Source organism: Gigantopelta aegis, chromosome 8 (assembly GCF_016097555.1).
Source record: "Gigantopelta aegis isolate Gae_Host chromosome 8, Gae_host_genome, whole genome shotgun sequence".
NCBI lineage: Eukaryota > Metazoa > Mollusca > Gastropoda > Neomphalida > Peltospiridae > Gigantopelta > Gigantopelta aegis.
The window spans coordinates 45,328,868-45,345,285 of NC_054706.1; the positions used below are offsets into that span (position 1 = coordinate 45,328,868).

Below are 16,418 nucleotides of genomic sequence, written 5' to 3' on the forward strand. Positions count from 1 at the left end.
GTTCTGGATTCGCCTGCGTCTAGTCGGCCGATGGCATTGTTTCTCTGCGGTTCACTGAGACGTGGCATGTCCTGGATTGTCAACTGTCGGCCAGATACAGAGGCCAGGCAAGCGAACACCCTGCACTTTTATACTGTCGGTGTTCATGTTGCACGTGTAGACAACGCACGTGCAGTGGTGACATGGTTTGCACGTGGCTGCGTTTTTGCGAATATTCACATTTTGGAACTTTATTGTACAGTAGCTGCGTTTTATCGAATGTAACCGTGGGAATGTGTTTGGGACATGCAATGACCTTATATTCACAAAGCATGAACCGGTAGGAAACATAAAATCGGAGTTATAACCCATTTGTACCCTTTTGCGTTTCTTTTTTTGAAGAGTATATAAATTTACTCCTTTTGAAGAGAAACATGGCATCATTTATGCAATTTACATGACAAGAAAAACAAATATATATCTCAAGACTGTTTTATTAAAAATAGACATCTTAAGAGTGTTTTCATCAGATCTGTAAGTTAATCTTTTTTCACTTTTTCCACCATGGTAAATAAAGGTAAAGCCAGTTTTTTCCACTGGTCATGCCACCTGACATCCTGGAACATCTTGACACCTGTACGCAATCTCTTCAGCTTGGATCGATTGGACGGAAAGCCTTGTAATAAATCCTGAAAACATACAGTACATAAATCATTTCATATTAACTTATTTTTGTGCTTATATCCAATTAAGGTCCAAGCATGCTGTCCTGAGCACACACCTCAGCTATCTTGGCTGTCTGTCCAGGACAGTAGGTTAGCTGTTAATTGTTAGTGGTTAGTGAGAGAGAAGTGGGCGAAGTGGCCTTACATCTACCCATTGAGTCATTAAAACACGCTCCGGGTGGGAGTCTGTACGTGGCTGTGAACCTTTGTACCTACCAGTCTTCTGTCCAATGGCTTAACTACAACACCACCAAAGCTGGTTTGGGTATCAATAAAACTGTAATGTCAGGGCTCAAACTTAACAATTTGTCTCCCACAGCAATAGTTAAAAAAAATGCCATGGGTGAAACGGCCCACCGACAGCAATTTAAAGCCTGCCCATGGCAATTTAAAAAAAAGAGAAGACATTTGCAGCAAATAAATGAGACTGAAAGGTTATATGCTGTTCATAGACCTATTTTAAATGTACTAATGTTATATACTAGCAGATAATGTATACCAGGTGTAAACATTTTGCTATCATTGACAAGGTTCACCGATGGCACTTTTGTACCGTTGGTAATGCTCCTGACCTACGGCAATTTATATCTCAACGACAGCAATTGCCATCGGTGTTGTCGAGCCCTGTAATTCCTTATTTTTGAAAGTAGGGGACTCTATGAAAAAAGTAGGCAGCTACACTTACCAAGCACAGTGCAGTGTATAATCACATGGTTCAAATTGGAAGTAAAATATGGTCTGCTGTTGTTTTTTTTATAATTGCAGATCAAAAGAAACATGTCCTGCTAAGAACAAAATAAGGCTTGCTGTAAATAAGATAGCATAGGGTGAGGGGAGGGTTTGGGAAAGTGTGGGAAAAGAATTAAGACTTCTGAGATGTATTTAGATCATTATGGAATTAAAATACCACAGAATCATGAGCTAGATAGCAGATGAGATGATAGTACATGTACATGTACATCTCTCTCTTTCGTAAAATCACCTGCAATGTTTGTATGGTTTTAGCAGAATGTTTTATTTCACCTGCTAGGTCTAAGAAATTGGATTGCTTTTTGCAGGCTGCCATTTTGAGACCTGTAATTGTAAGCATGAAAAATATGCAGCTACACTTATTGAGGACAGTGCAGTGTATAATTGTAAGCATAAAAAATAGGCAGCTATTTACTGAGGACAGTGCAGTGTATAATTGTAAGCATGAAAAATAGGCAGCTACTTATTGAGGACAGTGCAGTGTATAATTGTAGGCATGAAAAATAGGCAGCTATTTACTGAGGACAGTGCAGTGTATAATTGTAAGCATGAAAAATAGGCAGCTACTTATTGAGGACAGTGCAGTGTATAATTGTCGGCATGAAAAGTAGGCAGCTATTTACTGAGGACAGTGCAGTGTATAATTGTAAGCATAAAAAATAGGCAGCTATTTACTGAGGACAGTGCAGTGTATAATTGTAAGCATAAAAAATAGGCAGCTACTTATTGAGGACAGCACAGTGTATAATTGTCGGCATGAAAAGTAGGCAGCTATTTACTGAGGACAGTGCAGTGTGTAATTGTAAGCATGAAAAATAGGCAGCTATTTACCGAGAACAGTGCAACTATAATTATAAGCATGAAAAATAGGCAGCTATTTACTGAGAACAGTGCAACTGTATAATTATAAGCATGAAAAATAGGCAGCTATTTACTGAGAACAGTGCAACTGTATAATTGTAAGCATGAAAAATAGGCAGTAGTTGCAGAACAAACTGTAACCTTCTTTTTACCAATAAACATTGCTTTACAGTTATCTTGGTTAAGCTGACACACAAAGGAGTATTAAAAGTGATTTTTTTTTAAAAGGCAGGTTAATAAGTTTGAGAGAGAAAGGCTCAATTTCTCATAGGCAGTTCAAATATGACAGGCCTAAATTCAGAACTAGGCTCAGATAAACATGGTTTACAATGAACTGTCAATCATGTCAGAAACAATTTAACATGCATAATCACTCTGTTCAAACAGATTTTGTGCACAGTTCAAAACTGAGTTGTTGAAGTGAAATGCAAAGTTCACTTGATCTTCTTCCCAAATCACATCTGAAGCATGAATCGTAGCTCAACCATCAACTTGAAATAAGGTCTAAGATACCCAATTCAAGCTGGTCACTGTTTAATACAAGTCATTTTGTACTGTTATATTAGGCTACCACAGTGAACAAATAGATTAAAAACAAGCAAACCGAAATGGCCTGTTGGCAGTGCTGGGTTTATAAGGGAGCAAAGGGAGCAATTGCCCCGGAACCCCCTGCCAGAGCCCCCCCCCACCCCCCCCGACTAAGGACTTCCTTTATAAAATTAGTTCATTTTTTTTATTTGTCATGTAATTTAATTTCTATGTTGAGGGGCCCCGAACCTGAAGTGCCCCGGGCCCCCCAAGGTCTAAATCCGGCCCTGTCTGTTGGTACTAGCCACGTGCATACACACTAACAAAGAACTCGATAACCTTACCTCCAACTGACTTGCCAACTCATCGCTGTTTGAAAATATCAAACCATTCACGTCATGTTTCACCAACTCAGAAATACTAAACGTAAAGAATATATTATTTTATTTCATACTGATTCAAAATTCAAAGTATTACATATATAGTTACAAATTAAACAAAAAAAATATTTTTCTTATAAACACAAATTTTATAATCAGTGTAACTAAAACTAAGTACATTTTATGACAGAGATACAATAAAATGTTTAGCTGTTGTAACTATGCCAAATTGAATGTACTATCTATAACTTAAAAATGAAAAAAACCCTAAGTTGATCCTCGTTCATAAACATTTCTAAATTTATTTGTCTTACATTTCTACAATTAACTGAGGTGCTAGTTGTTAATTATCCAGCTTTATGTGTATATATTATGTAAAAAGAGTAATATAACTCTAATAATGAATAAAACTGATTATGTCCCTTCATAAAGATGTAAAGCCAACTTGTGGTGCTGGGTGGGGGCCAAACTGATATTCAAAGTAACAAGAAACTGAAATAGTTCTTTCCTTGGGGCCAATTAAAAATTTAGTTATTAAACAATAAATAATATCCCATACTATAGTGAATGCTGCCAACGGAGCCTGGATTTTCTGTTTGAGGAAACCAAAATACCTGTATGCCATATTCCAGCATCTTTCTTCTTTCTTAGGAGGTAAGGTGGGGAGGTCGAAATAAAGATCACAACAGATCAACTGTCTGATTGTTTTAATGGGTGTAACATACAACAGAGTTATGACATGTGGATATTTTGTTTATCTCAAACACTAAAAGTCCATACATACATGTATTCCCTGTAAATAAGGCCTAGATATCTACGTAAACAATACATTTGTATATAAAAAATACATCAAAATTGCCATTAATAGACAGGTGGTTGTTATATATGGTGTCATTGAAAATAAAGTTTGACTATACTTTCAATAAAGTTTGACATATTTTAACAGAAAGGTTTTCAACTGAAAATACAAGAAATAGGCACAGACAACTAACCAGTCAAAATGAACAGCACAAACTGGAAGTTCACAGCCAAACATATCAACAACTTTCATTGGTAGGTCAAGTCCACTGGAAGATTTGTGTAGACACACCCCAAGATCAGCTGAACCTGAAAAGATAAAACAAAGATGGTGTTTAACCTAACACATCAGATAAAAGCTGTTCTGTGGATTGTTTGGTAATATAAAGAATGGTTTAGGTCAAACAAAATAAAACAAAAATAACAAGAAAGAGAACATATGATTTACTGATACAACACTCTGAAATAAATTCATTAAGCAAAATACTATACGGCTGTACCTAGCTTAAAATAATCAGAGGTCCAGTAAAAAGAATTAAGGCACACTATTAAGATCTTCTCCAGCTAGACAAAAAGGGCATTATTCAATTAAAATGGGGTGAGATGTAGCCCAGTGTTAAAGCGCTCACCTAGGATTGATCCCGGTCAGTGGGCTATTTCTCGTTTTAGCCAGTGCACCACAACTGGTATAAAGACTGTGATGTGTGCTATCCTATCTGTGGGATGGTGCATATAAAAGATCCCTTAATACTAATGGAAAAATGTAGCAGTTTTGTTCTCTAAGACTATATGTAAAACATTACCAAAAATTTGACATCCAATAGCCGATGATTAACAAATCAATGTGCTCTAGTGGTGTCATTAAACAAACCAGATGTTACAATAATTATTGTAATTTCACTACAATGAAAGGAAGGTAGGTAGCACATGTTAGCACACTGTAATCAGCAGGTATTAACTATTAAAAATCATTAGTTAAACTTTTTATTTTGTTCTGTAATATAGAGGGTTTTAGCAAATAATTTTCATGGAAAAAAAAGAACAAAAAAAAGGCCAATGTTACACCTGTTATTATTAAATTAAATTAAATGTAATCTAGCTAGCTGTGGCATGCCTGAAGTTGATGGGTTAACATGAGATAAGAAACCTGCTTGTCACCAAATGGGCTATACTTAGTAGATGTAGATGTATAATGATTGATTAAACTGAACTGTACCTAACAGAAGAGGATAATCTTCTGGTGTTAACCACGGCAGACAGAAGCTCACATGTTTGAAGTTAAGTTTCTCTATCTCCTTTTCATAGTAGTCTTTCTGTGGGCCTTTACCTGAAAAGTGAAAAATTACAGAAAAATTGTAAACATATACTTTAAATTTTAAGTGAATTAAATTTTGTTTTCTGGTACCTTTTTTAAAGTGATCACAAAACCTCAGAACATTTAACAATTGATAGTTATTAAATGACTTTAAAAAACAACAAATGTTTGACTAGTAACTTAGGTGCATGCATACGTTTTTGCATGTAGGTCGACGAAAGACAATCCTTTAGCCATGGTATCAGTAGACTACTGATATGTAACTAATTAAACAGACAACCAACAAATGTAGACAAACTCAATGTGTATTAAAAAAAATTAAATAGTGTATATAATTCTATGGACAATTAAAAATCAATGTACCAACTTTTGCACTTTTATTTGGGTTGTTTACTAAAGAGACCATCATATAATATTTACAAGAAAATTTTATAATTAAAATAATTAATTCTTCCTGAATTTTTTTTGGGCATAGTGAATTAATTTACCATGCTTTTAACATATTATTAAAAATAGCGTATTCACCTGTTATTGCACATATGATGTTTGGTAAATGTATAGTGGATGTCTGCACATTCTTTTCATAAACTACAAACAAAAAAGTAAAAGAAAGTAAAATGCATGCATTTCATTTCCTAAAGGAGACAAGTTTAAATTATCATAAACCAAGTAAAATGTTTATTATTTTATTACACTGTACATTATTTAAAAAACAAAAACAAGAACTAATTTTGTATTATTTCTGAATTAAGAATATAATAGGCTAGAAAGCAATACATAACACAGTTTTAAAACATCAAAACAATTACAGTTGTTCCAACTTAATATATATATTGTGTGCTCTAACATACTCATAAAAATCTATGATTCTATTTTTTCTTTATTCAACATTTCTTCTTCTTTTGTTTTTCCTTCCATTCTTCAATATAATACTTAACAGAAAGAAGAAATACTAACTGATAAAAAAACTAGCATGAGGTTACAGAAAATCCAATATTTGTTTTAATTTGTCGTGATGAGTGTAAACTTAAAAACGGAAACATACAATATATCAATGACAGCTTGTTTCAAACTGAAAGAAATGTAATGCAGATAAAAAATAATTTAAGCTCACGTTTTAATGCTTCAAGTAGGATTCCAAAATCTTCATCCTCTAAAGAAAAAAGCAAATTATAAAAAACAGACTGGTACGGGAAACAAATTAAGACTTCAAAGATATTAAAAATTAATTTTTAAAACTTCACTTCACCAACAATTTTCACCAACCAATTTTCTGACATCGCATATTGTTGATCAACATGGCTAGCATAAGTAAATATGGAACTTGTTAAACCTGCTACCCCCAATTAGCAATGATATGTATTTTTATGTTCTTTCTCATAGACAGAAAAGCACAGAAAATGGCCATGTTATATCAAGATGTGGAAGACTGGCTTGAAGTAGGTATAATTCAAAAGGCCCATAGATGGGAGTTGATCCTACCACCCACCATACCTTAAGTGAGTGCTCTGCTGGTAGACCATGTTCCTTTGAAATAGGTTAAAAAAAGAAACAGCCCAGTGGTCCACCTTGGTCAGTTGATCCTATGATCCATCAGACAAATGGTCTTTTTACTCAGCTATGTCTTTCTCTGAACTGGGTTTGAAAAGGAATTAACAAAATGAATGTATTATGGGGAAATGATCCTCTAAACCATAGCATCACATCAGTTCTCTAATATTCAGCTATCTTATGCCATAGAGTAATTTAAAACACAAGTGTACTGCATTTTTATTGCTAAAATTAAATAGGTACATTGGCTGATCAAATCAACCAATGAAATCAGTATCAACTTAATTTTTAAAAACCAAACCAAACGAAAGCTAACCTGTCCAACTGGTGCTGCTTACAATAAGAGCCGGTCGGTCTTCCCTGTGTGTTATTTGACCATGAACATCCTTTCTCGTAAACACAGTGCTGTCTGTCGGCACTCTGTGATAATTAATCATATTGGAATATTACAGTCTAACACTATAGCATCAAGAGGTGGTTCCGATTTCTAATGCATGGACATATTTAACTATTAGTACTCTTGTGTAGCCTGTGTCCCACAAAACTCCTGTATCAGATTTTACAAATAAATGTATTATAGACAAAATACATTTTATTTACCACAGAGATGCTCTTGGACTACTTGTGAAACACATATTCTTAACTGAGGCAAAGAGTATTTTGCAAGCTCAAGTAGTAGTCTGCTCACCAAATGTCAGTAAAAATCTTAACGGACAACTTAAAAAATATAATAACAAGGAATATCTTCTTCTTTTTTTTCACCATGCAAGCAAATAAACAATTTATTTTCCCTGAATCTGCAATGCCACATGACAAAATTTTCAACTGTCTCAAACACCTAGACCCACAACTGCTATGCTACAAGTTATGACTAGGTGTTTCTGCGCATTCGGAACTCCTAGGTAAAATAAATAAAACGGACCAGAATTTATTGATGTGCTTCAGTTATTATGTAGAGTGTCAATAACGTTTGGATTGAACTTCAGGTGCTAAGCTTGAATGTTGTTATTTTCAGCACCATCTTTATATTGGAACAATACAAGTTAAATATCCAATCTAATTAAAATTAGCTCCACTATTACATGTGGATCTAAAGACAGCCAGCTGGAGCTCATGTCCACCAATCAAAACCTTACTTGCAGAATCCTGCCAGTGATTTAAAACTAACAACACTGTGTAGTCCCCAATGTCCAGGTAACATTTCGTCTGTAAATAATAATTTAAATATTGACCAATCACACTTCGCCTTTTATAACGTTATTTGGGAGCATACAAATTCTAAAAATATCGTGCGAGTCTATTTTAGTGGCCGCAGTACAGCAAACCATACCAATACGTACGGGGTGGGTTATCAGTCTTCAATTTTACATTAAAAATTATTTTTTTATTTATAAAATAAAAAAAAACTAAATCAGTCTTCAGTTTTACATTACAAATTATTTATTTTATAAAATAAAACATGTTTTACGGCATTCGTAATTCACACGAAACATGTCGTATACCCTCAGGATAATTCGGAATGTTTTCAAATTATTTTTAAATCACTGGCAGGATTCTGCAAGTAAGGTTTTGATTGGTGGACATGAGCTCCAACTGGCTGTCTTTAGATCCACATGTAATAGTGGAGCTAATTTTAATTAGATTGGTTAAATATCTTACCGCAATTTTAATTCAGAACTATTTTTTTGTAAATGGTAAAATAATTGTCAGTTTGAAAATTGAGCACATGCCATTTGCATGTTGGTATGTTTTTATTTTCCTTAACTTTAAAGAAAATACAATGTTTCAGTTTTAATAAACAATATCAATATCAAGTTATCAATTACAAATTAAAAAAAGTTACAACATTATTTCATCAAGTCTTGATCATACATGGCATTGTATATCATATATTTATTACCCCAGCGGTCACTCATAACAGGGAAAATATTTTCCATATTTTCTCAGTGAGAAATATTCTGCATTGGTCTAACGAACAATACTATTGGACAATTTGACGCTTACAAACCAATGAACTTTGATGGTACTAAATATGACGGCATCACAATTTGGCAAACACACAAAATGACGTCATGTACTTTAAAGACTTTGTGTTTACTGCTCTCTGTTTTTGGTGTTAAATTTATAACAAAATGTCATTTTAATGCAATTCATTATAGATTTTGTAGCAGAATAAAAAGAAATTTTGTTTTTAAAAATTATCTATGAACGTGATTAAATTACAAAGCTATAGCAATTATCAGAACAGTGTGTAAAGTGCTTTACATCGTTTCTATACAGGTTGGCCTTCGTGTATGTGCGGCAAAAATAAAGACGTTTAGAGAAAAATAGCTGAGGTAATAAATAGAATAACAAACTCTGTACCAGATATTATTAAATTTGTCCCTCGTGAAATAATTTTCATTTGTCACTTGCTAAAGCTCGTGACAAGTGAAAATGATTTCACTCGGGACATAAATTTGATAATAACTGGTAACTCGTTTATTATCCTCGATTTATCTTTACTTTCAATGTAGTTTGTTCTCTTTATACTTTATTACTCTTGCTTTATCAAGTTTAAATTAGTATCACTATAAATTGAAAACAAAATGGAATAAAAAAAAGAGAAAGACAAAATGTTTTGATTTCACTGAGCAATCGTTTGAAGTGAAGTTTTTATTATAACAAAGTTGTACTATTGATTGATGGACTTAAAAAAGAAACTGTTTGGTTTTTAAACATCCCTATATTGGAACAGTACTGGAGATGTATACTGACCCGTCAACACAACACCCAGTTTTATAAAACCAGTTTTATACTTTAATTCTTTTTATAAAATGCGATTTTCTTCTTTTTAAAATTTTAGATTACTCATTAGGCTTAGTAAGTTTCATTATATAAAGCTATTATATTATATACTAGTAGTTTACAGTTTTATTTCAGTGTAAAAAAACATGCTTCAGTTTGATTCTTCTCTTCTTTCTAATTACAGTGATCCATGTGATCTTACTTGTCCGTGAATATGGAATGTTCTTGAGATAACCGCTTGTATAAATGATGCTGCACATCAACTGGTGTTTTCTTGAAGTGTTCAGGAGCCTTGTCATAAAGAGTTATTGCACTGAAAATACAGCAAAGACAAAATTTAACAATTAGGCAATATCTGGTGAAAATCCATTCTACATTTAAAACAACAGAAAATTATTGACACATTAAACTTAATATTTTAGAATGTAGTTTTATATTTTATATCCTTTATATTGGATGCTTCTTTTCAACAAACTGGTATATATTGACTGTTTTCATTTTATACAGAAAACAATAAACAATGTGATCTAAAATCAGGGAGTTATATAATAATAGTATCTCTATATTGCTACACCTACCTTATATTCCAGTTAGTCCTCAAGTCATTTCGCATGGCATTTGTCACACAAAAATTGATATATGCAAATCTTCCAAAGAATTTTTCATACCTGAAAATAGAAAACAAACTCCATAACCCACACAGATTTATCATTCCAAACAAAACTTCATAACACTGAATACTGTACACTGTAAATATTAAATTCTTAAACTACAGCCAGCCATTTAGCCAGCTTAAAGCATTCATACCAGCATCATTGACGTCGTGGTTAAACCATTGGACATATAAGGCTGGTAGGTACAGGGTTCGCAGCTCGGTACTGGCTTCCACCCAGAGCAAGTTTTAATGACTCAGTGGGTAGGTGTAAAACTACTACACCCTATTCTCTCTCACTAACCACTAACAACTAACCCACTGTTCTGGATAGACAGCTCAGCTAGCCGAGGTGTGTGTGCCCAGGACAGCGTGCCTCAACCTTAATTGGATAAAAGCACGAAAATAAGTTGAAATGAATGAACAACATTCATGACAAGATACTGTTAGCATTTAAAAATGGAAACTTTAGATCATGTAATGAAAACATGATTTAAAGCACCATCATTAGAATACAATATCACACTTTACTTGCATTGGCAAGTAAACATTATCTATTTTATTGGTGACAAATATGTGTCAACCACCTAAAAAAACCATTATAGTGTTAAAAACAAAATTTAAAAAGTTACATGTATTTACCAATTAGAAAACTTTACAAGAGGATGGCGCGGTCCAAGACTCAGTCCCAGGATGGTGTAGCCATAATTGTGCCAGTCGATGACCAGGAAACTACTACGTATAAGGCAGACAACCCATGCTACAGCAAGTGTAGGGATAGCAGGGGGATTCTGAAAGATATAAATATTTGGACAAAATGTATTGTTTGGTGCAATCCTTTTCCCCTAACATAATACATATTTAAAAAAACAAAAAACAATATTAGAATCATAGAATTTTAAAATTACTTAACATTAATTAATTACACTGGTCAACAATTTTTCAAAAGTTGTCTGCTTCTGAGATTAAATGAGCTATTTCTTATGTATTCTGGTGTGTTGATTTCAAATATCACAATTAAAATTGCTAGTTGGCTATTTTTCAAAGATAAACGAGGTATGTTGTATTCATTATTTATTATCACATAAAGCATATATTATATGGTGTACATGGAAGATTTTCAGTCATGGAATGAGAAATTATGCTGTTTATCATATGCTCTTTGTTATTTCACCAGATTAGGTCATCTGCTCGGCTTTATGTAATGATTACTAGGAATTACTGCATAGTTTACTCCTTAATCTGTGTCTACCCTACACTTTTTGGCTCGTCGTTTGTAGGTATTAAATGGAACATCTCGTGTCACTGTCCAGCAATAGTCTGCTAGCATTGCTGGGCTCCATTTGCCTTGGTATCGTTTCTCCATGGATGAGATATCTTGGTGAAACCGCTCACCGTTCTCGACACTTACTGCTCCACAGTTCAATGGAAAGAAATCTAGATGCGAATCCAAAAAATGGATCTTAAGTGACCTGTTACATCCCATGCATTTATATGCCTTGAGGAGGTTTTATACCAACTCTGTGTAGTTCTTTGCTTTTTCGTTTCCTAGAAATCTTGTTGCTACTAATTTGAATGCCTCCCACGCAGCCTTCTCCTTGCCACGCAGTGCAGAGTCAAACTCAATATCTCTAAGAAGATCACGAATCTGAGGACCAATAAAAACACCCTCCTTTATCTTGGCATCACTTAATCTGGGAAATTTAGAAGTGAGGTACTTGAAAGCATTATCTGTTTTGTCCATGGCTTTGACAAAATTCTTCATGAGGCCCAGTTTTATATGTAAGGGTGGTAACAATATCTTGCTTGATTCAACAAGTGGTGGATGCTGAACGTTTTTCTTCCCAGGCTCCAATGATGGACGGAGTGGCCAATCTTTCTTTTCATAGTGGAAATTCCTTGCGCGGCTGTTCCGTTCACATAGAAAGCAGCAGAATTTTGTATATCCTCCCTGCAAACCCATCAGAAGAGCAACAACCTTCAAATCACCACAGACCTGCCACTGATGTTGGTCATAGTTTATGCACTTCAACAACTGCTTTACGTTTTCATAAGTTTCTTTCAGTAAATAAAATGTAAATCCATATAAATTAATGTACTTTTATCTTACCTCTAATCATAAAGAGCTTTAAACAACACAACCACCTCGTTCGACAGCTGAAACAATACTGAGGGAGCGTGAATTTGGTTTATGATGTGCCTGAATGTGCGTGTTTGTACTCGTACTGACACAGCACTGTATCTATAAAAGTTGAGCTAATAATCAATTTTAAACATAATTTTCATTATCAGTGGTGCCGAATTAGTCAAATTATACTACATTTGCTTCAGAAGCATTTTGGCTGTTGACCAGTGTTATGCACCAACCAACCCCATTCCACTGATGGTTCCTTTATTTTTATTACACAAAAACATTTAATACTATGAATTAACTGACACCCCCCCCCCAACCCCCTAGTAACAAAGGCTATGGTATGTACTATCCTGTTTGTGGGATGGTGGATATAATAAAAAAAAGAGTAGGATATATAATAAAAAAAAAGAGTAGTCCATGACATTGTGGCAGCAGGTTCTTCTCTTGTTATCTGTGTGACCAAAGCCAAATAATCATAAATAAAAATGAGTTGAATACAACGTTAATTAAAACATTAAGTTTCTTTCATAAAATTCTTGAACAGAGTATAAATTACTATAATCTATAAATTACACATATTATACATGTCACAGTTGTATAAATTACTTCTGGACAATAAATGAATGTTTAAAGACGCCTCAGCATGAAAAATATGTAAGCTATGGTGTGTCAAACAGATACATATATGAACAAATGTATAAATTAACATGTGCATATACACAGGTACACATGTACTTGTATTTTCTTACCTGTAGGAAAATATATTTAGCTTTTGGAACCAGCAGAAGTATACAACCGAGTGAAATTGACTGCCATACTACTTTGACCATATAATTCAACAGCCGTGGTAAAACTAAAAATAAATAAAAAATCACATATTACTTTTGACACGGGGGTTCACACCATGTTATTAAACGTCAGTGTTTCTTTCAGGGAGATGGGGATTGATCTCTCCTCAACTCATCCCAAAGATTCTGAAATGATGCCCATTTTGACTTAAAAGTGCTTTCTCAAAAGTTACAGTGCCATATTTCACTATTTTTACATTTATTCTTAAAATAACTACAAACTAATTGCACATGCACATAATCGGTGGATAAATAACATCCGATTTTTAGGGCATAACAGCAAATAAAGAGGGCAGCTATGGCGCTTATTGTAAAATTCAAACTTTGCCATTAAGCAATTTTCAGATAGCACCTTTAAGTGTTCAGTTTACATTTGAGCCATTTAATCAGCATATTCCATCACCCTCCCACCTTTCCATTTTGTGTTTCATGCTTTTGGCGTAAAAAAATGTTTGGTGGAATCCATGATTTTAGGTGGTACTAAGTACTACACAGACATTTGTATGAGAAGCTAGTGCACTACGGACTACTTGAGCCAACAGGGAAATTCCCACCAGTTATTTTATCAATAGGAGCACTGTGTGTTAACAGTGGCAGAAATAAGCAGAATGTTTAGTCTACCTGACAAATACATCTAGAAATCTACTTGTCCACCAATATTTTCACTTGTCTAAATAAATGGTTTGTTTTATTAAAGTACAAGGACAATTTTTGGGGTGCTAAAAATTAAACTGTATTGACATTTTTACTTGTCCACTGGTCAATCACTGAGGTACATTTGGTTGTCCGAGCAGATTTTCACTTGTCAGAACAAATGGACAAGTGCTTATTTCGAACACTGGCTAACACTATTTAAAAAGCATTTCTTATTCAATAAGCTAAGATTTATATAATTATACAGACACTACATGTCATCAATATAAGATGAATACAAAAATAATCCCCACCTTTGAAAAACACAGGTGGATCTAGCATATGATGCAAAGTAATCTTTTCATGTTGCATTTGCTTGTGAGGAGTGGATCCTGAAAATAATAAATAATAATAATAATAATTTAAATCTAGTGTTAATGAAAAATAAAAATAAGACATTTAGGTTTTTTTTATATTATTATTATATCATTTCCTTTTTTTTTTTTAAATGTTCATTGTGCATGTTAACAGCATTTTCATAATAATATATAGCCATCGATTAAAGTTCTTCTTTTGTGACCAACTCAAGAATTTGAAATAATTGTCTTCTGTGATATTTTGACTTCTTCCGCCAACAAAGTACAGGTGAACTGTGATGTTTCATGACCTCAAAGTAAGCACCAAATCTCCAAATATGTGACCAATACTACACACGATTTTATTATATGTGCACCATCAATAAGCTGAAGGAATGTTGCCATCCCATTAGGACAGTGCAACTCGAACCTTTTAATGAAGATTTAGTTCTGTTTGACTTACGGAAAATACTCAACAAGACACACATCAAATTTGGTATATCTTGTTCAACTCTCTGGCCTCCTCGTGGTGAGCAAGGGGCAACAGTAACGTTTTATGTATTGGCAAAGAGAGAAATATGTTTGATTGCCCCCCCCCCCCCCCAACTTCTTTAGAAGAAAACTGAGAAAAAGATAGGTAAATAACAGTTTAAAACTTAGTACAAGTTTATGTTTTAGTTACTTGTAGAGAAATTAATTAATTATTTTGTTGTTAAATGGAACACTGAAGGAAGAATCAAGACACAGCAGTAACATTTTAATTATTGGCAAATGAGAAAAATGTGTTAGTTTTATTTCATTTATATATATATTCACGATTATTTATTAAAAAAATATATTATTGACATTTAAAAAAATATATCTTTGTAATTAAATTAACAAATGTTATTTTATTTTATTAATTTTATTTTATATCATTTTATTTTATTTTATTAACTTTAATTTATTTTTACTTTTAAGTTATTTTATTAACTTTAATTCATTTTTAGTTTTATGGGTTTTTTGGTATTTATTATGGAACAAAAAAATGACTTCACTGATCCTTTACCACATACACAGACTGTGCTGAGTTGTATTTCCCTCCAATAAGGGCAAATAAGAATAACCAAGTTTACAAAAAAACCCACACAGTCAGACTTTTTTCCTTTAATTTAAAGGCATATAGTCACAGACCACTGACCTATGAAATGGCCTAACAAAGTATTACCTGAAATAATATATATTGGATTTGTCCCTAAATGTACTTTATTCAACCATCTACGTAACCACCATATTCCACTTATAAGGATATTTTGTACAAACAATTGAATTATTGCAATGGTCCATAATTCAAAAACTAAAATTGCAGAGGGTTGACATGGATTTCACTCTATCATGGTTCAGTTAAGGTGATGCGATAGCTAGATTTGGTTTCCAAAAATTAATGTAATTTTCATTTATTATCAATTTTTAGAGAAATAAGGTCCTTAAATCCGTGACAGTATGCCTTTAATTCAAAGTGAAGATCGTTTCAAAGTAAGTATTTCTTGGTCTCCATGAGCTCGAAATAGATCACAATACACGATTAGGGTGGGAAAACGTGATGATAGTCGTTATTTTGACCACAATTCCGTTCCGAGCAAAATTGCTTGGAATCGTTCAGATCTGCTATAGGCGTAATCATTGTAATGTGTTAGGCAGATTAACCTCGACTTGTGCTTGCACATGCATTCAATGAATTTGATGAACTACCGTAAGTTTGTAACCCTAACCCTGAGGGAACATAAAGCTGACCCGAGTCGGCTAGTGTTCATCGACACCGAACAGCTGTTGCTGGTGTGGTATTAAAGAAACATTCCTTTCTGTTATTATTATAAACTGTATGAGTATATAATGAGACTAAAACCTGCATATCCAACAATGTCTACGTTAAAGCCTTCTCTAGCGAACGATGCAGCGTGATACTGAATTCTGGGACTCCTTCCAATATCTCCTAGAACGACCACACAAACAGCATTATCACCTTTAACTAAATAATTAAAAAGAAGATACAGAAATACAAATACAAACGGAGTTGCTAAGATAATTTGTAAAGAATATAACATTTTAAAAGTTCTAAAACTAGCAGACGAACTTCCGGGT

At 33.7% G+C, this 16,418-nt stretch overlaps 1 protein-coding gene across 1 annotated transcript; it reads right to left on the reverse strand.

Moving 5' to 3' along the window:
* Nucleotides 1-457: 457 nt before the first annotated feature.
* Nucleotides 458-16,409, reverse strand: LOC121378477 (chitobiosyldiphosphodolichol beta-mannosyltransferase-like). The gene is made up of 13 exons (XM_041506664.1): nt 16,183-16,409; nt 14,256-14,333; nt 13,210-13,313; nt 10,969-11,117; nt 10,253-10,342; nt 9,877-9,987; nt 7,204-7,307; nt 6,451-6,489; nt 5,862-5,924; nt 5,238-5,348; nt 4,216-4,330; nt 3,188-3,263; nt 458-668 (listed from the first exon to the last, which is right to left on the reverse strand). Exons 1-13 carry the CDS (start codon nt 16,379-16,381, stop codon nt 519-521), a joined length of 1,389 nt encoding a protein of 462 aa, XP_041362598.1. The 5' UTR covers nt 16,382-16,409; the 3' UTR covers nt 458-518.
* Nucleotides 16,410-16,418: the final 9 nt, after the last annotated feature.